The sequence below is a fragment of the Chamaea fasciata genome, unplaced genomic scaffold, assembly GCF_029207755.1.
Source record: "Chamaea fasciata isolate MVZ Bird 193981 ecotype frontalis unplaced genomic scaffold, bChaFas1.0.hap1 SCAF_1, whole genome shotgun sequence".
NCBI lineage: Eukaryota > Metazoa > Chordata > Aves > Passeriformes > Sylviidae > Chamaea > Chamaea fasciata.
The window spans coordinates 53,539,803-53,567,033 of NW_027094086.1; the positions used below are offsets into that span (position 1 = coordinate 53,539,803).

Below are 27,231 nucleotides of genomic sequence, written 5' to 3' on the forward strand. Positions count from 1 at the left end.
CCCGCGGCTTTTCGGGTCCGCTACGGACGGCGATTCCGGCGCGCTCCAAGGGCGCCGCACACACGGCGCTGTGGGCGCAGCCCGAGCGGGGAGAGCCCGCACGCCCCGGGCTGGCACCACACAAAACCAACCCCAGGAACCGGTTCGGCTGGAAAAGACCTCCGTGACCATCGAGTCCCAGCTGTGACCGAGCAGCACCGTGTCTGTCCCCAAGTGCCACGTCCAGCCCTTCCCTGAACACCTCCAGGAACGGTGACTCCACCATTCCCTCTGGGCAGCCCATTTTTAACATCTAATCACCTTTCCTTAGAAATTCCTCCTAACGCCCAGCCTAAACCTCCCCCGGTGCAGCTTGAAGTTATGTCCTCTCATCCTGTCGCTACGTGAGGGCACATGTCGCAGTCAGGTGCAGCAGCGGGGTAACTCCCCGCACCGTCCTGGCCCCCAGCAGCCGACTCTACTCTCCTACCCTACTCCCCATCCCATCCCGGCCCGGCGCATCCCGCCGCATCCCACCCCCGCCCTTCCCCGCGTTTCCCGGCGGTGGGAAGGAGAGCGCATGCGCGGAGCAGCCCCCTGCGCGCGGCGGGCTCGGGCGGCTGCGCGTGCGGCCGCGGCCCCGCCCCGCCCCGCCGCGTGAGGCGTGCGCGCGCGTGGTGGCCGCGGCGGGATGTTCGTGGCGCGCAGCATCGCCGCGGATCACCGCGACCTCATCCACGATGTGTCTTTCGACTTCCACGGGCGCCGCATGGCCACCTGCTCCAGCGACCAGAGCGTCAAGGTGAGCGGGGAGCCGCCGAGCCTAGTGCCGGGCGAGTATCGCGGCCTACCAGGCTGCGGGGCGGGCCGGGGCGCAGCCGAGGGCTCGGTCCGTGGGAGGAGGCGGTGCGGTGTCGGGCCGTGAGGGCGGAGGGGTTCGCACACAATGCGCGTTGTGTTTGTGTGCCCGCTAACGCGTGTAAACACGAAAACTCCGCTTCTCACCCAGTGCTGCGGCAGGGAAAACATTCCCCACTGCTGTGCCTGCAGCCGTGCCACTTGTTTTGTTTGTTCAGCTGAAAAAAAAAATCTGTATTTATTAAAGAACATTACCGAAAGAAGCTACTGTTTCGTAATGTAGTGCCAATAATCTGTATTTATTGTGGGAGGAAGGTGAAATGTTCCGGAGTGTACCCTGACAGACTGGAGGAAGTGTCGATTACTAGAAGCCTTAATTTTGACATTCTTTTAGAATAAATAAAGTAACATTTTATATTTACTTAAACGAAAAGTTGATTTTTCCCCCCCTTTTTTGCGCATAGTGAGAGAATGGGCAAATATTCGGAAGTCACATAGGTAAATTAAAAAAATCTAATTTGCAGAGAGCAGTCGTGTTTGTTCTGAAGTCCAGATAAATGGTTGAGAAAGTCGCTTTTTTCGTAGAAAAGCTGTGTCATATGTAGATTAGGCTTAAGAACAAGGAAGCAGCGCCTTCCCCCTTACCACGGGCGAAAAACCAAATAACCAAGCACAATAAAACGGTCCCCACAGAAATTAAGTCAAAGCCATGGGGATCTTTGGTGTCCGGTGATGTCTTTCATTTGGTTATGTTCATGACTTCCTACATAACTTTTTAGCAAAAACCTCCTAAGTATAAACATGTATGGGAAATCAAGAGAGAAGGTTCAGTGACTTGCATGTGGTTAAAAATCAAGGTAGAAATCTCAAAAAGAAACAAGATCTGTTCCCCCACTGCCGTGATGGATATTTCGCTGTCCTGCTCTGCTTTTGGGATGAATGCTGGGAGCTGCATTAGGGTTTTGCAACCAGAGCTGAGCACATGAGGGTGCTGGGGGCTCTAGAGTGAAACAGAATAATGTACTCTTGGAACACAGTGAATGAAGTATTGGGAATTGTATTAATTTATCTTCTACCTAATTTACTGTTTAAAAAGAGATAGAAGTCAAACAACAGTGGGGTTTGCAGGCAGTGCCTCTTCGTCCTACTTGTAATAGGGATATTTTCATGGTTGAGTGAAGTGCAGGTTTGTACTGAACCAGGTACAGTGTCCTGGGTGAAAATGTTTAGTTGGGAGGGTTGGTGAGTGTATTTGTGTTTATTTTTATTTTATGTATATATGAATGGCTGTGTCTTTAAAGTACTAGTCAGTAAGCTTTATTTACAAATTGTATGATTGTATTCTGATTTCTCAATAGGTCTGGGACAAAAGCGAGAATGGAGATTGGCATTGCACTGCTAGCTGGAAGGTTTGTATTTGTCAAAATTACACAGACGTAACTGTGGTTTCTCCTTTGCTTTTGGGGAAACATGCTTCATTTCTGCTGAGTTATAGAGTAGGGATGCTTTTGGTTTGATGTAGATTCTGTATGTCTTGTGTAAAATACTTTTTCTTTGCTTCTATAAAACATCTCTAGTGCCTCTCACTTCAAGCAGATGCTAAAATGCAGTCTACTCTTCTTAGTACCTTTATATATATACTTTTAGTACCTTTATATATATACCTGTTATGTTGGCAGGCTCTAGTGTCAGTAAACATTATCAGGGAGTAGAAAACAATACCTTAATTTTTAATTGAATATTTCCTTTTGCCTGTAGTAAGACTTAAAAATATATCTAAAAGGGTGAAAATTTAAAAGGAATATATCTGGCTATTAAATGTTACAGTATCTGACCTCTGCTTTTTGTTCTCCAAAACCTTTCTGGGAACTGTGTCATGTGGAGGCTCTGCTTCATCTGGATAATTAGTACATTCAGCTTCTGAGTTGTTCTTAGGCTGGTATTTAACAGGACCACAATGCATTCATCCTGGTAAATGGCAACGCGAGGGAGCCTTTTGAGTTCCCCTTCTCTAAGACAGGAATGTTGACTAGGTGTGAAAGAGGAGCTTCATATTAAAAATAAGATTAATAATGCTCTGCAAGTGCTTTCGAAGAGTACAGGCAATCTAGAAGTGAACATGGTAATGGCTGAAATTTGAGAACAAAATTGTACTTTTTGCACCAAGGCAGAATCATAGTTTGGAACTTAAAGTTGTAACAAATAATGCCTTGAAATACACTTGTAATAATTGCATTTTAAACCCTAAGAGCAACAACTTTGCACTGCTGGTTGGAATGGAGAACTGCAACAGCTGCTATATAACTTCATATAAAAGAACATAGGTTACTACTTCCTAAAATTCTCTTTTTCAGAAGGTCATGAGAATGCCTTTTCCTTGGCACAAGGCAGTGAGTTTGCCTCTCTGCAGTGCTGTGCTGTTGTCTTGCAGACACACAGTGGATCGGTGTGGCGTGTGACATGGGCCCATCCTGAGTTTGGGCAGGTCCTGGCGTCCTGCTCCTTCGATAGAACAGCTGCTGTGTGGGAGGAAATAGTGGGAGAGTCAAATGATAAACTCCGAGGCCAGAGTCACTGGGTGAGACTTCTTTTCTATAGCTATAAAGTTGCTGATTTTGCCTATGTTTTGTTCATTTGTGGCAACATTCCAACACAAAGGAAGTGTTTTGAAACCATTTGAGGAAAACAGCTAACTGGCTACATTCAGGCCAATTAGTGTCATTATTATTGGTGGTTCATAATGAGATGTTCTCTGGCAAACGACTTGCAGACATGAATTCCCACCTACAGCAGCATTAAAGTTGGGTTTTACTTTGACAAGAGATAATTTCAAATAACACTGGCTGTTCTCACTCACCTTGCAAACAATAGAAAAGTTGGGGAGGGGAGTTTTTGTAAACCGTCCTATGAAATGGTGTTGTCAGACTTTGATGAGCCTTCCTTGGGGAATAAATTTTTGATGGCAATTTCTTTGCAGGTCAAGAGAACCACTCTAGTGGACAGCAGGACATCTGTTACAGATGTGAAGTTTGCTCCCAAGCACATGGGTCTTATGTTAGCAACCTGTTCAGCAGATGGAGTTGTGAGGATCTATGAAGCTCCAGATGTGATGAACCTCAGCCAGTGGTCACTGCAGCATGAAATCTCGTGTAAGCTCAGCTGCAGTTGTATTTCTTGGAATCCTTCAAGGTGTGTTACTAAAACATTTGCTTTTTGACTGTAACAGGAAGGAAAAAACCATTCAAAGCTGAACTGCTTTGATTTCTGTTTGTCTAGAAGCACTTAATGGCTTTCCCTGTGGACACAGTGTTGTGTCCTGCTGATCCAGTTACTCTTCTATTCATTAGCAGTAGTCTGTGCTGAGGGTTCAGAGTAAGGCATTCACTTTAATGCATGGGATAGGATAAAAGTTGATTTAAAAACTAGAATTCATCTACATATAGCTTATGTGATTTATCTCCCAAAACCTGAATGAAATAACACTAAATCAATCATTAAAAGCACTGCCAAGAATGCAGGCTCTGCCATGAAACTTGTGGCCAATACTGGACTACAGATGCAGTCTATTACAGAAGGTCACTTATTCCCTCTGAGAACATCATCTTGAATTGCTAAATAATGTCTACTGATTTCACCTTAGTGAGTGTATAGAGTGGGCTTTTGAAATAACAGAGTGAAGATAGTGGTAACTGTGAATTGAATAGCGTTTAACTGCTGTTTCTTTGTGATTTTTTCCTTGTGATGTTTTGTGGTGTTTTGTTTTCTCTATAGGTAAAGTCTTGGAAATTTAACAAATGGCTCAGTGTACTTTCTATGGGAAATATGATCTATAAATATTATATAGATATAAAATATGTAAATATGACAGGATTTGTTTCCACCTTTTAGCTCTCGAGCACATTCTCCAATGATCGCTGTAGGAAGTGATGACAACAGTCCAAATATACTGGCTAAGGTTCAGATTTATGAATATAACGAAAATACGAGGTATGCTCAATAACAATACATAGCATTTGTGGGATCATGAAATTGTTTATAATATATGGCTTTCTATTCCTATCATTAGATGTGGAGTGGAGTAGTAAATGATACCTAAATTTTGTCTCTGATCCACTGAGTGGGAAAAGAGAGGGAGACCTCAGAATGGGAACTGAAGTTAACAGAAATGATATTGATAATTTTATTCTGTCAGTGCAGAAATGTCAGTGTTCTTACCAGCATTTTCAAGGGAGAGTTGTTGTTTTTGTGTCTACTAAAATATATGTTTAATTTTGTACAAGGAGTTAACAGTTGAAATTTGAATTTTGTTGCACCAGGCACTATTTTGTTCAAAGCCACCTTGCAATGATTTTAAAGGCATGATTATAGTGACAGAAAGTGCTGTGAATTGCTCATGGTCTGTCAAACTCCACATTGTACAGTCAAGAGTTCACAGAACCAGAAGGGGCTACTAGGTTCGTGCACCACCACTTCCAGTTAAATGATAACAGAGAAACTGTGTTTGATTGGGAGTGATGGATGTGGGAAAGGAGCCAGAGTGTCCTATGGATTTTATGCTCAGCTTCAGGCAATGCTCTCCGTGCGTGAACAATAAAGTTACTGTAACTTAGGAAGAAAATGGAATATGTGTTTATGGCAGAGGAGGCAGACAGTGGTCTGCTTAAAAGCATGGAAAATTTAGTTACTGAGATGCAAATTCCCTTTAGATTTGTGAATGGAATATTTCTTTTTATTTCCCTTTTCCAGTTGTAGACAAAAATGTTCTTTGTACTGCAATTCTTGCATTGTCGTATGACTTACAATACTGTACTTAATGGCTGCTGTATCTGATAGATTCAATTTCTGAAGAAATCTGCTTGAAATTATTGCTTAAATTTATGTTAGAAAAAACCTTTTGTTTTTGCAAGTCCCATGGTGCATATTTAACCCTTTTTCCCATTTCCACTCTGTCTGGTTTATATCATTTGCATCATTGGCCATTTTTATGGCATTAAAGGTTAATTTCTTGCACTGTACAGGAAATATGCAAAAGCAGAAGCTCTGATGACAGTCACAGATCCTGTACATGATATTGCATTCGCTCCAAATCTGGGAAGATCCTTCCACATCTTGGCTGTAGCAACCAAAGACGTACGAATTTTCACACTGAAACCTCTGAGGTGAGCTTAAGAGGAAGATGGCTTGGTGTGATGTGATGGATACTATCCAATCTTGTTCAAATAGTCTCTGCAAAGTAAAAGTAATAACTTAATGTATGCAGGATTGTTTTAGCAACCTGATTTTTAAGGAAACAAGACTGCGAACAAGTCTATAATTTTGTCGGAATACCTAATCTAGTAACAGTTGTTATTAGATGTCGTTCTTTCTGATGTCATGATCAAGCCCAGACCTTTGAACAGTTGTGTGCAGAACTGTCACTTTTCTCTTCAACAGGAAAGAATTGACTTCATCAGGAGGATTAACAAAATTTGAAATTCATATTGTGGCACAGTTTGACAATCACAACTCCCAGGTGTGGCGAGTGAGCTGGAATATTACAGGCACAGTGCTTGCCTCCTCTGGTGATGATGGCTGTGTTAGGCTCTGGAAGGGTAAGGTCACCCATCTGAAACACATTAACTTTGGTGGATATACTTGAGAAATTCTACTCAAAACATAATTTTGGAGTGAATGTCCATTTTAGATTTGTGAAAGATAAATATATTTTCCATATTTCTGTTTAAGAAAAACAGAGTTCAGAAAGAACTTTCTGTGCAGGAATACTTACATGATTTAGGCTGCTGTGAATAGTTGTCACTGTATCCTGAAATTGTTTCACTAGACTAGAGCTACATAAAGTTGCCATTTAAAAAAGTAAGATAGATATTTTCCTGCTGCTAAACCTAGAAAATCCACATTCAGTCACATTGTCCAGGCAAATGGCTTTTTTTCTGTTTACATTTTTAAAAGAAAAACAAACAAATACATGCACCCCTCCACAAACCAACCAACCAACCAAAAACCCAAACCCCCGCCCAAAAGAACCCAAAGAAAACCATCACCAAAATCCCCACAACAACAAAAACCCACTGGCAGTTACCTTACACATTCTCGTTTGTTCCTTAGTATTGTAATAGTGGAAACTGAGTTTTAAATTATGGACAGGCAGAGAATATCAGGCTGTTTGGAATTTATATATTGGTATTGAAATTCAGTTCTGATTCACACCAGGTGTGGGGCAGTTGAAGTATATTTGTAGGGAAAGCTGAGCTTCAGAAGAGAAACTAACAGTTTCTGTATATCTGTGTTTGCAGCTAATTACATGGACAACTGGAAGTGTACTGGTATACTGAAAGGTAACGGGAGTCCAGTGAATGGTAGTTCTCAGCAGGGAATTTTTAATGCCTCTCTAGGTTCAGCCAATACAAGTCTGCAGAATTCACTAAATGGTTCATCTGCCAGCAGGTAGGTTCATTAGTAGAGAGACTGATTTTCAGTAAAAAAGTCTTTTCTCTGAATCTTCTTACTTTCATTTAGCTCTCCTATTTGTTTTACGTGTTTTTAAAGTGCAATGTCATTTATTGCATGAGTACTTCTATAAGCTCTTCTGGTTTTGTTCTGTGGGTATGTCTGTTACGCCAGGGTTAAGAGGACAATGAACAAAACAGTAAGTCATATGGAATCAGTCTGTATAAATAAGCAGTGTAAATAACTTTTCTTTTTAGTCCTTTTGTATTATTAGAAACAACATTTCTGAAATAGTTTCAAACGAGAAGCTTCATCTTACTGGTGTGTAACTGCCCTTTTGTTTTAGATACAGGTTTAAAAGTGAAGCAAAAATGCCAGCAACAAATTCTGTTTTTCTCTGGGTTAATGTAGCAGAAGGGAAGGAAGAAAAGCTACTTAATAACATATGGTTTCAACAATCAAATGTTAGTGTTAGTTTAACACTTGGTTTTTGCAGGAGTGTAGCATCAATTTAATAAAAGTTTAGTGGTTTTTAAAATTTACCTCATATGGCATTCATATTGGAGATAATTTGCCTTAATAATCTGTTAGGTTTTTATTGTGTAATAGTTGCTGTTTAGTGGGTAAATTTTACTGCCTCTTCTGCAAAATCATTTTTATTTGTGCACACTGAAATGTAGAAATACACTGCCTCTGTATGGTGCAGTGTGTACAATCAGCTCTACAGAGTTATAAGTCCTATGTAAGGATGGGATGTGGCCAGATTCTACAGCAGCAGTTTCCAAGTTTCGTGGCCACCTTTGTTTCAAATGCCTTGGGGTAGTTTCCCTCTCCATCCATATGCAGCTACTCATATGGGGTTTTTTCAGTTTGAAATGCTTATCAGTAAAGTTTGCTTTTGGAGAGTAGCACCAGCCCCTTCTTTCCCTTTCAGCAGTCAGTCCTGAATGGCAGTTCAAGATCACTAACCCTGCTTAACAGAGAAGGGGTTTCACATTTTCCTCCCAAAATAAATGGGAGTGCAAGAGTTGGTAATGGGCCCAGTCCCTACAAGAAAGGGCAGCAGAATGATGTTGGTCATGGTTCCAGGTTCTACTTGCCATGTAGCAAATGAAATGCAGCCCTGCTTTGGAAATGATATATCCAGAGCTGTGTAGCCGTATTTGCTTGGGCTCCTGTGGGAAATGCAGGCTGTCTTCAGCTCATTAGGACAGGGTGTGGTTTGACAATCTCCTTATCTAAGACTGAGCTGCCACCAAGACTAGCTGTCACCACCCCACTGGTGGCTCTTCTCCTGTCCCTGAACTCGGTGCTGAGCCATTGTCAAACTGAAACTTCTAGCATTATTTCTATTCCCTTCAGTGCTCTGTGTTTTGGAAGGTGTTTTGTTTTGGTTTTTTATAAATTGCTCTTGCCTTTGATTTGTCACACAATGTTATTTCCAGAATTAAGTCAGTGGCTGTGGAATTCCTTATTATAAAAGATACACACTTTATTACATGCTTTCTTTTGTAATGATAATGGCCTGAATCGTGTAAGCAGAGTTGCTAACTTCTGTGTTAGTGTTAACATGCTGATAAAGATTTATGCATTGACATTTGAACAGGTATACATTAAACAGGTATCCTCCATATAACTTATTTTGTCTCTGACTGTACATGCTATGTTTCATGTCTATAGATTTGAACACTTAAAACAGCTATAGCCCAGGCAGGTCTGGAAAAGATTATGAAAGCACTATGGCCCAACTGGATTTGTGCTCAGTAAATTTCAGGACATGTGATGTAGATTGTTAGGAAATAAACCAGTAGGGCTGTATTATTATGTTGATGTAATTGTGTGTCTAGATTTATGATACAATTTCCATTCTCCATTTGTATTATGTCCTTTTTAACAGAAAGCAGAGCTGATACCAAGCTAACTGGAGTAACTTTGGTGTTTTGCTGCTTGTTGCATGCACACAGGAATGGAAAACGAACTCCTTTTTCCCTTCCCCAGCGCCGTTTGACCTCTCCCAAGACACCAGCAGCCTGCTAACTACTAAATGCTGTTCAAAAAGCCTTTTTAAAACACGTTGTGTGCGTTTTTTGTACTAGCCTGCACAGTTTGATACTGATGGAAAAAAATTTGGAGAGGCATCTTGTTTGGAAAAAACCATAAACAACCCACCCAAACCCCAAAACTTCCATCAGAACGTATTTTTGAGAGCTTGTCAAATTAAAAGATAGTTCATGATTAAAAACAAGAATTTTTGTCCTTGATTGGGATGGGAGGAGGGAAATGACCATTACAGTAACTTTCATTGAAATTGTTTTGAGAACCAATTTGTTTTGCATTTCAGAGTGTTCTGCATTTGATTAAGATTCCTAAACATTACAAGGTTGTAACTGCTTTGTAATATATGCAACTGTTTTAAAGGAGTAAGAAAACTGTTTGGACAATTGTACAGATGATGACTTCTAGTAGTTTGGTATTGCTTCATTTATATTCTTTAGTATGACTTCAAATAAATGTTTTGTAAGTACTGTCATACTTCATCCTAAGAGAACTACATTTTCTGTTACATATTTGTACATTCCTATGGTAATAATTGCAATTACATGGAGTACTTAAATTTTCTAAACACAGTATCCTTGAAAGCGCAAACACTTTAGCCATACAGAGTTATAAACCAAAATGCAGCTTGTTGTTAATTGTCCCATAATTTCATTAATAAACTGATAGCTGTTCTTGGATGTAAGTCCACAGAATTGTAAACAAGACAGAAAACATCATAATATAGTTATACTAAAATGCACGAGTGTTACGGGTAAGTTCTAATAAAAACAGTAGCAAAATGACATGGAGTGGCATAATTCTGAATCTTGCATTCACCAAGAATCTTGAATTTACACTGAGGATTTTGCAGAAATATGTAAATAGATACAAAGACTGTATTTCATTCAAAGTAGTTATTCTCTGTAAATGTATATCCTTAATGTAAAAACTGGTGTTTTTACGTCTATTCTAGAAATGCTCTGAAGTTAACCTGAATTCTTTGCATATGCAGCAAATGTACTTTGATAATATTTAATGTATATTTTGTGTCACAAACAAAGCATTACTGAAAGCTGTTAACAAATCACAGAAATTCTGGAAGAATGAAAGCCTGTTAATAGCTGTACTACACCACTCTTTTGACTTCCAAAGCCATCCATTCTTTTGTAAAAATGTATACTAGGACTATGACTATGGTATTATTTTCAATGAATTTCAGTGGAAAAGGCTATTATTTTGCTTTAAAGAAGAGTTTCCAGATTTGTCTTGTTTTGAATTACAAGCCTTGATTTCTGCTGTTATGTTCTATTGGTTTTGGCATGGATATACTAAAGCCTTTTTTTTTTTCCAGCATGTCTTTTCTCCCCTTTGGTTCTCCTTGTATTTACTACCTTTCTCTTCTTTTCTTGTTTTGTTTATTTTAATTTTTTGTTTTGTTTTGTTTGTTTTGTTTTGTTTTTTTGTTTTGGTGTTTTTTTCCTTTCTTAATTGTTTCAGGTATTTCTTTCCCCCTCTGGATTCCCCACGGGCTGGATCGAGATGGTCCAGCCATGCCCAGCTCCTTCCTCCTCCTCCTCTGATAGAACAGTCTTGTGATGCTGACACTGCCAACCTCCAGTATCCTCACCCTCGCAGACGATGTGTATCTCGGCCTCTTAATCTTTTACCTGAGAATGAAGGGGTTTAAGATGTTACTTTAAATAAATTCTGAAGGGCCTTATTCTGGTGTTTGTGAATGCTTCCATTTCTGACTGCCTTTGTATTCCTTCTCTGGTACGGAAGACTTTTTAAAAGTCGTGGGAACTTCATGCATGTTTTGCAAAACAGAAAACATTTAGAACATTATTTGTGTATCAAAGACCATTTTAATTTGTACCCTTTGAATTTTGGCAACATATAAACAGTATTAGCCACAAGCTCTTTATGGAGTAGGTGACTTCAATGTGCCTGTTTTTTTTTTTTCTCCTTTTTGAAATCACTTTAGTATGGTCTTCAATTTTTTCTTTTTGTGTACTACATTTACATGTGCAACACATTCTCAAAATTGGACATGCCTTCAAGACACTTGTGAGTGAAGAATGATGTTGGATCAGTTTGTTAAAGAAACAAAACCATTCCTGTGTATACTGCAGCAAAATAATTGGAAGTGTTTGGTTAAGATTTTTCCATCTTGCTGTATAAATATTTAAATTTTATAATGGTGGTTGACTAATAAACTTGTTCTGAAATGTCTCTGTTTGTATTCTTTTCCTTTGTAATATTTGTTTTTTCTTTTTTAATAGGTTCTTGTTGAAGGTATTTTTTGATTCAGGTGTCCACTTTCCTAGCTCTCCTTTTGTGCAATTCTTGTGCAGCTGCATATTCCCGGTCTGTGCCACAAGGCGTGCTCTGGCTTTTCCCATGGGTGTGCTGAAGGTCTGTGGAGACTGCTGGAACTCTTGGGTTTCACATTACCTCTCAATTCTTTTCCAGTGACAAAGAGTGCTGGCTTGAAAGATGTCAAATGTCTTTTCTGATGTGTCAGGACAGGAACATCAGCTGTGCTGTGGCTCAGGGTGTTGGCACTGACTCAGACTGGTGCAAGACAGGCAGGAAAGTAATGCTGGATAAAGAATGCATGGTATTGCCCAGGAGCAGCATTACTGCACAGGATGGGATTGCTGAGTTTGTTGGGGAGATCCTGGGGGGATGAAGGAAGGAAGCCTTTGTGCTGCAGAAACCTGAAGTGTAATAGTCTGTTTCAATGTGCATCAAAATGGACTTGCCCTGTTTCCTAGAGGACTAGATCACTAATACGAGGTAAGGGAGAGGGCAACTTGTACTTTTCCAAAGTGACAAGTTCTTGTGAGTTTTACTTGTATTCTGAAAGCTTCATTTACTCAGATCCACCACATTTGTTCCTTTATTTCTCTCTGAGGAATCAAATTTTAATTTATAAACCCACTGGTATTAGAATGTGCTTGCTGAACATGTGTGGAGGGAGGCTGCTGATACTTGGAACAGAAGTGTGGAAGAAAAAAAAAAAGTTGTACCTTTACCAGAAAAAGTTAACACAAAACCGTGCCAACTTTGTATGGTAAACAGAATTGTTACATGATTAAAAGATAGTGCTTAAATGGTGGGTGGAAAGTAACTATTCCTCTGAAGGAGAATGAATAATTAAAAAAAAATTATCAATACTATTACACTATTACATTCCTAAACCAGTACATACTGCTTCTGGGTATGCAAGCAACCTAACATATTTTTGAAGTGTTAAGCCATTTGCATTTGCAGAATTCCTGTCTTAACCCTTGAAGAGGTCACAGATTAACCAGTTACAGTAATGAGAATTTTTTGCAACTTCTAGTAGTGCATTGTTAATAGTTTATTCAGCATGGTCACATTATTTTCCTCTGTGATGAACATGTGTTATTATTAGATATCCTAATTCCAGTCACACGTCTTACTAATGGAAACATGCTGTAAGTTTCAGTGCAAAAAAGTCCTGTTAGAACACAGTGGCCAAGTGCTTTACCCTCAGCAAATGAACTCAGGCTGGTTTTATGGTTGATGCCTGCCTTGCCCCCTGCCTGCTATTTTGTATGGACCTCTCTCCAAACCAGGACTCTTCAATTCTCATCCCTGACTTTCCACCTCTGCTTCCTCAAACTCATGCTTCCTTCTGTTCCCTTGACTCAAGCCTGTGAACTCTACTTCTGCGCAGGATATGGACCCTTGGACGTAGGCAGCAGAACTCCAGGAGGGAAGATTATAGAAGGGCTTTGAAAGGGATAATTACAGCAGGTACTCAAAATACTTTAAATTTATCGGGCACTTTTTAAGGCTGCACTCCTTTTTCTTCTGAAAGAACAGCCCTTCTACTGCTTCTGTGCTTGGAGCACATCTCAATTTGAACGGCCAGGATTAGAAGTTTTCGGGTCTTGTAGAAGCCATGAGATGGCTTTGCTGGTTTTCTTCGTTTTTCTTTGGTTTTGTGGGTGTGGTTTGTGTCTGTGAAGGTTTTACTTATGTTGTTGTTTGATTTTGAACATATTTGAACCAGTATAAATTTCTGATTATGATAAACCTGGATTTTCACTCTCCTAGACTTTTGCACTCTCCATACCAGGAATACAACTGTAGAAATGCATAGTGAAAACATCCTGATGCAGATCTTAAGTTGTCATGCACAGACACACACACTCGTGTTTGGAAGGCACCTGCTCACATTGTCCACTTAACAAAAAAAAAAGTAACATGTAAGCTTCAGCATGCAAATTAAATTTTCCAAGTTCTGTACATAAACTAGAACACAGGGAATTCCACCTCAATATGAGAAAGAACTACTTTACGCTGAGGGTGGCAAAGCACTGGGACAGGCTGCCCAGGGAGGTCCTGGAATCTCCGTATCTGGATATATTCAAACCCCAGCCGGAGTGAGCCACCTGCTCCAGGTGACCCTGCCTTGGCGTGGGGTGGCACTGGACGATCTCCAGAGGCTCCTTCCAGCCCTAACGATTCTGTTTCTCAGCCTCATCTAACTGATTCAGATGGCAAAAGAGGGACAGAAAACAAAGCCGGGAATATAAACAACGTCACATGACTCAGTGGGAATTAAGGTTTGGGGGTTTTTTTCAGTGTTGGGTAGAACGGGGGACAACAGAGTCGGGCGGGAGGTTCGGCATCCCTTTCCCTGGAGTAGCTACTCACTGGTAGGGGGATCCAAGCCTGAAAGCAAATACCCGAGACAAAACACAACGATAACGTCACCCCGTCCCCACTCCACGCGCGGCCGCCCATGCCCATACCCGTTCCCGCGGGAAACGCCCGCCCCCAGTTCCCGCCTAACGGCCGCCGGGACGCCGCCGGGGGCGGGGCTGGGCGGTGCCGCGCGCGCATCGCCCAATCAGCGTCCTCGCTGCCCCTCCCCAAACTTTCTCCCTCCGCGCCTCCCGCCGCGGGCCCTGCCCGCCAATCGCCGGCTTCGCTTGGGGCGCTGCTATTGGCTGCGCGGGAGGGATCGCCCAAGTTTGGGAGGCGCGCGCGGCGCTGCCGCGCACGCGCCGCTGGGCGCGCGGGGGGCGGGCCGGTCGCGCGGCGGTTTCCGTTGCGCGCCAGGGGAGCGAGCGGTGCCCGCCCGGCCGCTGGGGGGCGCTGCGGCGGCGGTGAGGGGCGGATCCCGAGTTTTGGCGGTCGGTCCGTCTGTCCGCCGGCGTTCCTGCTGCTCCTGGGACCCTCGGGAAGGGCAGAGCCCGTCTCCTCCTCCTGTTTGGGCAAAAAGGCGGACGCCGGCTTCCAGCCGCTCTCCCGTCGTCGAACTGCGCGGCGGAGCGTGGCCGGTGAGCAGCCCGAGCGTTCCCGCCGCGGCCCGTGGTCACGCAGAGTCGGGACCGCCTCAGGTGCTCCCTGGAGGGGCCGCGGGGGGAGGAAGGCAGGCTCGGACTGCCTAGGTCCGAGCGGCTTTAAAGGTTAAATATAGGCTGGCACGTCTCGTAGAGGCGCTTCTGTGAGTCGCAGGAGCACCGCTCTTTCAGGCGCTCCAAGAGGACTGTGAAAGTGTGTCCCCCGAGAGTCTCGGTGGGAGAGCGCTGGGAATGGTTCTTGAGCACGTTTGTGGATAAAGCGGGGTGATTGCCCGGGAATGCCTACAGTGATGAGTGAGTAAAGTGCGTTGCCTTGTGTGAGTGTGAAGCTGTTCGGATCCCGCTTGCAGATGCTGCCCGACCGGGGCTGATGGTGTTGCCAGGCCGAGTGCTGTTCCAGGCAGCGTGCGCAGGATGATGGAAGACTTCAGGAATATCGCCGACGAGACGTTCCCCAGCTACCTGGGCCATTCCTTGAACAGCAGCGCCAGTGTCGTCTTTGAGAATGTCACCGTTTCCTCCAACCCGGGCTTACCTGTGGCAGCCTCCACTGTTGCCAGGAGCCAAGCGGGTGGTGGCAACAGGTGAGGGTCTCAGTAAGTGCCACTTGGTAATATCAAAAAACAGTTGAAGCATTTAACTCTGGAGAGCAAAAATTATTTTCACCGATTCCTTGGTTGGTGATAAATTTGACTATTTACCAATCAGTATCTCAGTAATCAGCAAACATAGGACGGTCTGTATGACAGTGTAGAATTTGCATTTAATTTGTAACTAGTACAATACTTAACATTTACAAAAATTGCCCTTCAAAAGTAATTTGGTTTTGAGACTGTAACAGTCAAGTCTCTTTTAACTCAGCTCTTCAGCTTACTATACTGGAGTTTGAAGTTGTGTAGAGAATAATACATTTTTACATGTGTGTTCTCTGTTAACTGTTCATTAAACTTACCTGAATCTGGCTCCTTTTAGAAAGTGTAAGAGCTAGAGTTATGTATAAGAATTAAAACTTGCTGAGCCAGGAGTGGAGCAAAGAGTAATAATTTGAAGCCTTTGCACTTAACTGCTGTCCTGTTACTTAACAAGTAAGATGAGACTTTAATACCCTGTTTTTCTAGAGGCGTGTGTTGCAGAAGGACACCACTAGCCACTAAAAACTGTAACATGGTGTTTCTCTAAAGAGCTACAGAAGACTGGAGAGGAGCATTCAGGATACATATGTGTATCTGTAAATACAGATTAGCTAAAATATTGAAATAAGTTAACTTACAAGAAATAAGTAGTCATCAATAGGAGTTTTTTCCCCCCAGTTCTTTAGAAAACAGGAGCAGTGCATATTAGAATGACTCTGATGTGTGTTTTTCCACCCCACATTTACAGGCTTCCTGGTAATTGTGCATCCTATTTGGAAGGGAAACATTCACCTCTGTCAGGATCTCCTCACAGCAGTCAGTCACACCCTGACCCAGTGGAAAGATTTGCCCTCTGCTTTCATGATGACATGTAAGTGATACAGTTAAAATCTAATTCTGTCCTAAAATGCAGATACCAGTAAGTTAGTATGTAGATTTATGTGTCCTATATGGCTAATTATGGGCTACTTCAGAACTGAGTTGCAGAGTTGAAAACAGCAGCTTTTACTACTCACCTGCAGAAACTGGAGAGCTCGGCTGTGCTTTGGCCTGTTAGCTTACAGTGTTTGGCTGCCTGGACAGCTTTTCCTACAAAAAGAGCTCCTCCATGTTTTCTGGGGAGAGATAGTGCTCCACGTAGAAGCACCATCTGCAGTGGTTGATGCCACTGAGACTGTGCAGTCCTACATGAGCAGCATTCTGCTCTTTGATTGACTCATTGGACTTTTCATGTACATGACAGGAATGAATTTTCAGAAGGGATGTTTTCTAGACTGAGGTTTTGTTTTGTTGTCACACTAATTAAAAATGTCCTAAGCATGATTATTTAATTAACTTACCTGAATGTGGCCTGTATTTAACTAGTTTGCTTTACAGAAGCTAGAATTAAGCTGATGTTTCTGGCTCATGCCATGTGTGTGAATAGCATTTTGCACTGATATCAGTAAGTTTTGAATAAGTGTCAAGCAGTTTGCATACAGAAAGGAGCAACAGCTTCTATTAAATTTACCTTCCTAGTAGCCTCAGTGCTTGGTATTCCTTAGGAAATAATTAGTGAGACACTTGGAAAGCATTGCTGAGTGGTGGAAGCTGTCGCACAGGTTGTTGTAACCAAGGCCAGATGTGCTCCTGTTGTTCCTTTCTCACTGATAAAATTGCGCTCCAAGCAGTATGTCTCTATCAAAACAAAGAATGTAAGATTTGAGAGGGAGTCACTGTCTTGATTGTACCCAAGTAAGAAAACAAAGCATAGAACGTGGAATAGGTGTGTTTAGACTTTCAAATGTTAGTTTCATTTATTTATCTAAAATATTGAAGCAGAAGTATGAAATTTTAACATCTGGCATGATTGATTTATAAGCCTGTGTGAATGTTCTGTAAAACCAGAAGTGAAAAATAACTTTCCTGCATCCAATTACAAAAGTTGTTATTTAACTACATGCAGTTTCAGGAACTCATGTGCTTTATAATTTGGTCCCTTATTTAGTCTAACAAAAGGCTTGGTGAGATTGTGGACTTGGTGAAATCTTGTCTAGTGTTTGACTTGGTCTTAAATGGATCATGGAACTTTGCCAGAGTAGACCCTCTTGTCCTTATGCTTTTCCCTCTTTTTTTTTCAGAAATGAAAGAGAGGAACGAATAGGTAGAATGGTATATTTCATACATATTTCATACATATTTTGCATGAAATTTCACTATTTGTTTCACAGTTTAGATTGTGAAACTGAAGTCCTTGTCATTTTGATATGTATTTGTTTATTGTAAAAGGCCTCTAGCATCCATCCTTTATTGGAAAGAACTGACTGAGACAAAGCGATTGGAGAATTTATCAGATATTTATCATGAGAGATGGTGGTCTGTGTGGCTCACTGATTTTTCATTGAAATAATTCTCTTTCTAGGGAAATTGCTACACAGATTGAAGAGCCTCAGCCACCTTGTGTTAATTTGAAAGAATCCCACTCAATATATGGAGAGCAGGCTCAGAATGTCCTTGAACATTCAAATCGTGGTCAAGGTACCTTACGTGAAGTTTTGCCACTTGAGCGGTTGGAAGGTATCAAATCTTGAGAAAAATTGTGTACTTATTGTCACTGTAATTAGCTTTTTATGCTACAGTTGTCTTCTTTTGATCCTTTCACTGTTTTATGGCAGATTATAAATGGGTTTTGAAAAAAAAAAATCTCTTGGATTTGAGCAAACTGAAAACAGAGAAGGCTTGTGGTTGACATGTTCTTGGACTTCTCCTCAAAGTACAAAGCTATACAGCAAGTTGGTGAAAATAATGTTTGCTATGTAGTACCATAAATAGAATGCCAGTAGTAATCTGACTTAGTTTCAGGAACTTTGTGGAAGAAGTGTATGTAGCCTGTTCTTTACTCCTTCTATTTCAGTAAGTGTAAGGCTGCAAGGTTATGTTTTAACTAGCGTCTCTTCTCTTGCCCTATTCCAGTCTGTAATAGATGGCTTTAGTGGCTGCTGTAGGTGTTGGAAGCATACTCTTCTACTGAGGTTATGCATGAAAAAATAGTTTTGAGTACTTGCTGTGAAAACTATACTTTTTCTGAAGTCTGGGTGGACTAGTGGAAGCAAAATAATATTTCCAAACTTATTTTAATAGCATGGCTACTGATATTAAGCTTGCCTGGGGTTTTTGCTAATGTCAGTTCTGTGAATAAATTCTACTTGTCCCTTAAAATTCAGTAAATATGGTTAGTAAATGTATGCTTTTAGACGTTATCCTTTTCCAAGCTTTGAGTATTTGTATAGGTTTTTGCGAAGTATTAATAATTTTGACAGATAACGTGTCCAATTACAAAGTGCTGTGACCTGTAATATAAATAGATTCTGACAAAAAACCACTTCTAACAGGGAAATGTTGGCTTCAGTAGTTTGATAATGTAGTCTTGAGGAAGTGGCAGTAATTGGCAACAAAATGATGATGCTTTGGAAAGCTGAGACTGCCCAGTGTTTGGACTTGATAGTGGCCAGTCAGATTTAGTTACTTGATTTTAACTTGGAAATTGTCTTCTCTTCACACCCGTTACTGAGGAATTACAAACCCTTTTTGCTAAAATCTGTGTGTGCAAGTCTAAACTGTTCTCTGTCATGTGGGACTTGCAATTGGATTACAAGTGTGGATATAACACACAGACAAATGGAAGCTGCTTAAAATGATCCAAGACAAGAATTGGTCCAATAGGTGCAATGGAACAGTGAAACAGAACACTTGTTCCTCCTATTGCTGGTACAAACTGGGACTCCTTACTTTCTTGTGCTGCCTTGTAGAAATCCTTAAGGCAGTAAATATCTTTCATCATTTTTAGAGTTCTAGCCCTGACGAAGCTCTGCCTTTTTAACAAGATCCTTTACATCATTGTCATAAGAACGTACAAGGTTTAGTGTTGTGGTAATCTGTACGTTTGGGTTATTTCTGTGGTGTATGCCAAGACCTTCCAGAGGCTCAATTTAAGCTTAGAGAAGAGTCAGCACTTGTTATGTTTTCATGTTGTACTGCTAAAATACTGCTTACACCACTTTATGTTTCAGATTTGCCAACTGGAATAGGTTTTCTCCCAGACATTAAGAGCAGCAAGGTAAAAGAGTTTCCAAATACATTGAAATTAACATTAATCTTCTAAAAGACTTAATTCTGTGAGGGGAGGAGGGAAGGAATGGTGTTTATTGTCTTATACTGTGTGTACCTTACGTTTATAGAGGTGCTGGTATGACTCACTTCGCCTTCCTTTTGCAGATCCCGTAATTAGTACTGTGTGAACATGACTTAATCTCATCTTCCTCAGTTGTGAAAATTACTGTTTGCTCCTAGCCTCCACTATCTTGTAGTTCTTTGTCAGTGTAAGGACCTTGCATTTTATCCCAGTTGTAGTCTATCTTAGTGAAACATCTTTTGAGGAATTTTACGTAGTGCTTTTGGAAGTTGGAGTAGACAATCCAGAGCTAGCAAATAGCTGCTGGTATTGACAGGTAGGGTTATGCTTCACCTGTTTGTATCTGTTGTGTTAGAGATGCTGACAGCTTTGGGCACAGAGATACAATGCAGACAGCAATGGAGGTCTCCTGTTCCTTGTAGAAAGCATGCATCAGGCTGCAGCCAAATGCTGTCCAGTACATACTCCCTAATTTGTCAGCTAGTGTTTTGATTCCGTTTTCTGTCATTTGATTTTTGTAGCAGCCACAGTGGTCAGCGAGTTGCAGTTGAATGCTTGCAGGCTGTCTTCTGAAAATCATAATTCATTTTCCTTTCAAATTCTTTACTTTCTGAACTTTGACATTTTTTGCTGTGTGTGAAAGATGATCTGTTCATCACAAAGAATGTGAGACTAAGCCCATACCAGACATAACATCATGCTGTTTTTGAAAATCATTTAGCTATAGAAAAGAGTATTTGGTGTTGGCTAGATTCAGCTGAACTACTACTTTTTGAGTAATTCAGTGTGCTCATTTGGAGAAATTTCCAACGAAGATTGGATCTGTGTGTACAATTTCTGAAGAAGCTTTGTTTTAACAGCATAGGAAACTATTGAGAGGTGTACATTTAAGTTGGGATTGCAGCTCAGTGAATGATGGAGGACCGTTTTTTCAAGTGTAAACTCTTTAATGCAACATTTCACTTCTTTGAGTCTCTTAAGTTTGGTGTCCTTCTGATGCTAGTTTGCTCTTCCCCTTTTATCATTCCTGTGTTTCTTGCATGTATCCATTCTGGAAGCTAGCAGGCAAAGTGCATTGGAATTTGAGGTTTCCTGGGATAAGTAAAAAAAGTGCATGCGGAGTTCAGCAATATTATTAACCTCATGAATTGTGTTTTGTTAACTGAATTCATACAATAGTTAGTAATTTCTAGAAACATTTCTTTATGGGTACTTTTCACAGGTGGATCCATCTGAACCTTCTGAAAAGCTGATAGATGGTGCTGTGTCAAGTGTTCATCTTAGCAACAGCCTCTCAAGTTTTTTGGAGAATGAGAAACTCTCATCTCTTCTAAACTCAGATGAAGATTCCACTGGTAGGTGTGTTTATAACTCTTGGTAGCTGAGTCTGGAATTCTGACTCAATGTTATTACATACTTGAGAAAAAAGATTCTGTTTTGCTTAAGTATTTAATATTAGATTGTGCTTGATAAAAAAGTAGTATAACAGTATGAAATAAAACTGTTCTTTGGAAAATGGACTATTTCTAAATTGTAACAGGAGTAGGTGATTTATGGAATTTGCCAGAGAAGATCAAAATTGGAATTTTAATCTAAAAAATTAAACAGCAGTCCTCAGTTTGATTCAGAGATATAGGTGGCAATGTGGGCATTGACTTAATAAAGTGGTAACTCTACCTACATTTTCAGTTCAGGTTAGTAGAGGTGAAATTCTGTGGTGAAGAGCACACCCATGCAGTTAGAAAGGGCTTTTACTTGAGTTTGAGTTCAGCTCTCTCTAGGTGCGGCATGTGTGGGGTGACATCCAAGTGGGAAGTCTCTTTTACCTGCAGGCATAAAGGTGAGAGCATGAGTTCTGTATCACTGAGAGTTTTGAACTCTTTGTGCCCTTCCAGTAGCTGTTGCAGAAGGACAAATGTACTCTTCTTCATTAGTGCAGCTGACTTTGCCAATGACAGGGCACATTCTTGGATGTTCCAATGAGGAGGGCAGAGTGATCAATAGCTTTACTGTTGTGAGATGAAGTACCCTTGCTCTGAAGTAGGGCTACTGCATTTCTCTCATGGCATCTACATATGTCACTTTGAATTGCCCCTCTGAGGAGCTGGTGGCTGGAAATATTTGCCTGTTCAGGGTTTCAGTACTGGTGAAGCTAACTGGTCTTTTTGTTTTTGTGCAATTCAGTATTCAGTGTAAATTATGGAATTGTTTTGGTAGTATGTCAGGGGATATAAAGTGTCTGTTAAAAGTGAAAAGGGTGTTTTCTTCTCTTTTCATAGATGATGATATTCATGATGAAGAATTCTTTGATAACCAGCTAGAGGCATATTTTGAGCAGCTGATACAACCAGAAATAAGACGAGACCTGCAGAATGATGAGAGCAGCCTGCAGAAACTCTCAGAATCCTGTGCAGCTCTGAAGCTTTCTGAAAATGTCTTATTACAAGTATGTTTAAAGTTCAAAGCTCAGCATGCCCAATGGCTCTTAAGCATGTTAAAATTTCAGTGATTATATTTGTTGGTATTCTTAAACAGAGTTAGTTTTAACTGTTTTTTGGTTTAATTTTTTTTGTTTCTATAGCTATTAAAGCAACATGCTGGCACTTCTTTTTTATCATACAACCAGTTTATAAGTAATCTTTTTAATCAAGTTTTTTTTTTTTTTTCCATCTCGGATAGCAGTGTTCAAGGTGTTATTAAGTGTATAGCAACACAGAGACTTGTCTTTCCAGGAGAGTCAATAATTCTCTTTAATTGTTAAATGTGTGGAAGTTAAATGTACGGCAGCAACAGGCTGGCTTGTGGTTTGCCTTTGAGCAGCAGTTAGCTCCATTCCAAACAGGTTGCCAGGGATTAAGTGCCTTTCCATTTCCTTAGCTTTGCAACAATTGATGTGATCCTGGCAGCCTCATGCTTGACTGGAGTGGAAAAGTGTGATTGATTTAAACAGTTATACTGCAGCTTTTGAAATTTCAGAAATTTCCCAACTGACATCAGAGTTTCCAAGCTGTGTGGGGAGTGATGTTAACCCTGTACAAGTCATCTGGATAGGCTGCAATTTGTTACAGCAGGCATGAAGGAAGGGATAAGTGGTTTTAAGAGTGAGAATAACAGAGCTCCACTCTCAGGGCTTCTCTGTGCAGGATGTCCCTGCTTCACTACCTTATAGATAGACAGTAGGTTAGGTACAAAGGGCTCTGAGTCTGATTTGGAGCCCTCATCCAACGATGGGTCTGCCAGAAGGGAAAGGAGAATAATACAGTACCCATGTTAAAGTGAATGAGAGGATGTAGCAGGAATAAGAAGAGATCTTCCCATCTTCTTGCTCTGCATGCCCTTGCAGGCACATCCATGGATTGGCATAGCCAGGAACTTCATGGTAGAGGCTAACTAGAGGTGCTGGCTATAGCAGTGTCGTATGAATGAACAAAGTATCATTAATCTCTTTTCTACTAGAGAATTTTTAACATTCTAAAAGGCCCTGTAGTGTTTTGGTATTTTTTTTTCCTTTTGTATATCTATTCTAGTGGAATCTAAATATTTTCTATTTTTTATTTAAAGGAAAACTTTCAGGATTCTGCTCGTTATGGGGCTGTGACTGGAATAGACTCTGGAAATGCTAGTGAAGATTCACAAAATGAAGGGATAACTGGATGTCCTGTGCAAAGAGAGATGCTGCCCAGAGCAGTACAGCAAATGGTATGCCATTGCCATTTAAATTCCTGTTATTCGTGTAGGGTAAGACTGTAGTAGAAGATGGCAGTGTGTTTGAAAACTTGTTAGAACTTTAGCTAACCACCCAACCTACCTTTACAAAAAATTAATAATACCACTTTGGTGATAGGTGTGTTTTTCTAACATAGTCAGCTTGGACTGTCTTGGATCTAGAACTTTGAGTACATACAGTTAAAAACTGTGCTTCTGACCCTTTTCCAATGATTATTGTTTTCGAAGAATTCCATGACTGCTGGAGATGTGCTGGATTCCCTCAGAGCTGCTGAGTTGCGGTTAGATTCCTGCTATCTCCAGTGCATGGACAGCCGTAAAACCGATGGCTCTGGTGCCCTTCCAAAGCAAGAAGTAGAGTCTTTTGTCTGTCAGGCTGCTCCTTCTGATGTAGAAGTGCTACACACAGCAAGAGGATTTCTGGGACATGACCCCACTCCTGAAGTTCTTAGTGCAAATGCACCTCAGGCAGATGCAACTCAGTGTAAAGTTGGTCTTCCTGATACTTACCTGTCTCCAGCTGGGGATAGCTGTGAGAACTTAAGTTTAGCTACAACGGACAAAGGTAAGGAGGGGGCTTTACATACAGCCTATCTTTACATTAAATCTGTCTATGCCATTGTGACTGTACTCTGTTGCATGGAAAAAGAAGTAAAATTGTAAACTAGGCATTTTTATTTAGTAGGAGTTTGTAATAAAAACCAATGTAGCATGAATTAATTTTGACTTGATTGTTTTATGTTGCACTTACTTATTTGCTGATGAACTGAATTTAAGCTTGCAGTTGCAGCAACCTGAGCTTGCAGCAACTTTTGCCATATCCCTTTTTATTTTCATCCATAATGTAGCATTTGATGTATCTTTTAGGTGATTTACCACACAACATTGTCTATCAAAATGAGGAGGGAAGATGGGTGACTGATCTTGCATATTATACTGCATTTGATGAACAACAAGATTTAAATACGTCTGAAGATGTTGAAAGAAATGAGGAGTTCATTACTGGCGGTATGTAATCATCTTTTTTAGTTAACTCATGTTGTCTGTAATGTCAAGTAAACTTTCTTCCTTTTTTTTTTTTTTTTTTTTTTCTTTACTTCAACAAATCAGTATTTGGTGTTGCAAAGCCTCAAGGTTTTAGTTACTACAAATTACTTGAAAGCTGATGCTGGCGGTAGTCTGTAATGATGTTACATCATTTATAGTTCATAGCTTCTTTCTGTGTTTCCTACTCTTCCCATGAGGAATGTTTTAAAACAAAACAAAAAACATTCTAACATTTGCCATTGGTAGCTATTGTATGAGCTAAAGCAATTCCTCTTCCATAGATTTTCCTTTGGACTTTAATGATTGTTATCTTTTCTTGCAAGAAGAGGAGAGTAAATTTGTGTTGCATGATGCTTGTAAGAGAGGAATTAATTATCAGTGAGGAATTACTACAAAATCAAATAGAACGTGAATACAATACAAAATTTGAGAGACTTGAAAGTGTTGAATTGGCTAGCTGCTGATTTTTTTGTGAAGTCCCTTGGGAATGTCTTGATGCTGAAAAATGGTACTGCTACTGAAAATTGTTGGAGCTTACTGAGGGACTTTGGGACTCTCATCTTCCCTTGAATTCCAGGCTTTTTGAACCTCTGGTTACTTAAAAAGTTGTTTATTATCCTTAAGCTATGTCAGACTGATCTTCATGAGAGCCTGTATATTTGTCATATGGGCTTGCACAGTACACATGAAATGCCATAGACAAATTGATTCCTTCGCACCAAGATGTCATCTGTTCCATGAGAGATTCAAGCAATGTGTGCAACAGCATTTCTCCTAACCTCTTCTAGTTTCTAAAGCTGACATGTAGATGGGCTGATGTATTCTCAAGATGTCCATGGTCCGCTCAAGGTTCTTCTTTCTTTCAAAGCTAATGCTGTCTAGCACTGTTTATTTTGAATGAGTGATCAAACAGGGTTGACTGGTTGAAATTATGTTTTTCAACACTGTGGTGGCTTTGTGATGGTTCAAGTAAATATCACATCATTTGGGGGACACTTTACCATCTACTATGTCAGTAATGTACAAACTCTACTGTGATTTTTCAAAAGCCATTATATTTCAGACACCTTCTGAATCTTTGACTTGGATTGTTGAGTGATTAAAGTATTTGACTGTTGTAAATTTTTCCAAGGCTCCTTAGGTTTTTCCACCTGATCGATTTTGAAACACTTATGCTTTCAGGTCGATGGGCTTACCTCTTTGCATGGTAGATGATAAACTGACAGAATGCATGTGGATGGCATTTTTCTGGCTGCTAGTCTGCTTGTCTGTCTGCAGTGGTGTTTGACAGCTGAAGAAGTTTTATTTGTGAGGACAGAAAGGATGTGTTACATCTGATTCTTTGGAGTCTCATTTATGACATGTTTCTCTGTCAGCAAACTGTGCACGCAGTGTGTTCTTTTATGGAGTAGAGCAGGAGTGCTCACTTGGCAGTGTTATGCTCAGCTGAACTCTCAGTCAGTAGCAGTTCTTTATCTTCTGTAGGAGCCCTACAGCCTCCAGAGACTTTCTGAAGCACCCAACAGTCTGTCATTGATAGTGCCAGGTTGCCTGTAGGAGATGAACTTGGATTGTTCAATAAAGATGCATTCCAGCTTTGTTTCTTTCCTCAGAGTATGTATTGCAACTTCCCATGAATAATTTTATGGACAACAGCTGTATTCACCTTACAAGTTTGCATCCATTCTCGGCTTCTGCCCTGTGCCCTCTACGCCTAGGGATGCTCTGTGTACAAGGCCATGTATTTTTGAAGTTTTGATGATCCATTAACACTGCAATCAGGTGGTAGAGTAGTATCTCTTGATCAGTTTTTCACAACATTTTGGTGAAGGCGTTCTTAAGTGTTAGTTGTTCAGTAGATGGTAATTGTGAAAATAGTACAGGCATTTGAATTCCAAGGTAAGATTGAGTTATTTGGCCTGTTAATTTGCATGGGTTTTTCATGAACTGGTACAGGCCAGTATCTTTCTTTTGGTCCAATTCAAAGGTGGAATTTCCATGATGGAAAAAAAATTCAACCCCAAATATAGTACAGGTTTGATCCAAGTTAGCCATATGATGCTTGGTTCTAGTTATTATCGTAATCTATATCATAATAATCATAATCTATAAAAAGTTACAGTTTAGCTTGGGGCTAAGGCTGTTAGAAACTTTATTTATTCACTGCTAAATGCTGATTTTACTTTGGCTTCTAAATATCCAGCAAGTACTCCTTTAAAACTAATTTAGTATAACTTTTCCCACTGAAAAGGGATTGAAAAACTCCTAGTGTATCTGTCAGACTGTCTCAGGTCTAGAATTATGTGTGCAATAACTTTCTATCAAATTGAGTTTAATGATGACAAATAATGATGACAGTGCTCAGTAACTTTTATCTTATTTTAATAAATGTTCTCTTTGGTTTTAAGCTGAAGCAGCAGCTATGATTGCACAAGACCAGGAAGAATTTGAGAAAGCACACAGGCTTGTGCAGGTAACTAATAACCTCAATGTAAACAAAATAGTTTTCTAATTTATTTACACGTTGCAACTTCTGAAGTCTCTTTGTCTGCAGGCAGGAAAGATAGGCAGTCCAAATGCATCTGAATTAGCAAATACTTCGTGGAAATCTGCTAGTAGCTTCTTTCTGCAGAGAACATCTGATCTTCCTAAAGATGCCAGCTATTTACGTTTGTCTTTGGGGGAGTTCTTTGGTCAGAGATCAGAAGCTCTTGGATGTCTGGGTGGAGGCAGTGATGTGAAACGGGTATGTATCTAAATGTTAATATTGAGAGACAAGGAAAAGACAAGACAAGCAACAACTAGTACTAGCTTTGTTGTTTTGTAACCGGTTCTTTCTCAGAACTAATTTTCTGAGTTGATTTAGGAGGGAAATTCTCTGTGTGCTACAGGTGTGGGTTGACTGGTTTCCTACTGGAATTTCTGATGTGAAGTGCTGGCTGCGGTTATTGTTGAATGTTGATCTTCGCCTTTTTGTCAGGAACTAGTT

At 40.6% G+C, this 27,231-nt stretch overlaps 1 protein-coding gene across 1 annotated transcript in view; it reads left to right on the forward strand.

Annotated features, from left to right (window-relative positions):
• The first annotated feature begins 624 nt into the window (after positions 1-624).
• Positions 625-27,231, forward strand: part of CEP192 (centrosomal protein 192) — a 70,584-nt gene continuing 43,977 nt past the window's right edge. Inside the window, exons 1-22 of the mRNA XM_066184791.1 lie at positions 625-781; positions 2,196-2,246; positions 3,269-3,415; positions 3,815-4,026; positions 4,726-4,824; positions 5,856-5,996; positions 6,271-6,428; positions 7,131-7,281; positions 10,819-11,002; positions 11,604-11,616; positions 14,471-14,642; positions 15,017-15,250; positions 16,047-16,169; positions 17,700-17,854; positions 19,348-19,394; positions 20,692-20,824; positions 21,749-21,915; positions 23,031-23,168; positions 23,424-23,760; positions 24,063-24,203; positions 26,651-26,715; positions 26,797-26,988. Coding sequence (XP_066040888.1) covers positions 671-781; positions 2,196-2,246; positions 3,269-3,415; positions 3,815-4,026; positions 4,726-4,824; positions 5,856-5,996; positions 6,271-6,428; positions 7,131-7,281; positions 10,819-11,002; positions 11,604-11,616; positions 14,471-14,642; positions 15,017-15,250; positions 16,047-16,169; positions 17,700-17,854; positions 19,348-19,394; positions 20,692-20,824; positions 21,749-21,915; positions 23,031-23,168; positions 23,424-23,760; positions 24,063-24,203; positions 26,651-26,715; positions 26,797-26,988 — 3,171 coding nt within the window. The 5' untranslated portion in view covers positions 625-670. The remainder of the gene's footprint in view (positions 782-2,195; positions 2,247-3,268; positions 3,416-3,814; positions 4,027-4,725; positions 4,825-5,855; positions 5,997-6,270; positions 6,429-7,130; positions 7,282-10,818; positions 11,003-11,603; positions 11,617-14,470; positions 14,643-15,016; positions 15,251-16,046; positions 16,170-17,699; positions 17,855-19,347; positions 19,395-20,691; positions 20,825-21,748; positions 21,916-23,030; positions 23,169-23,423; positions 23,761-24,062; positions 24,204-26,650; positions 26,716-26,796; positions 26,989-27,231) is intronic.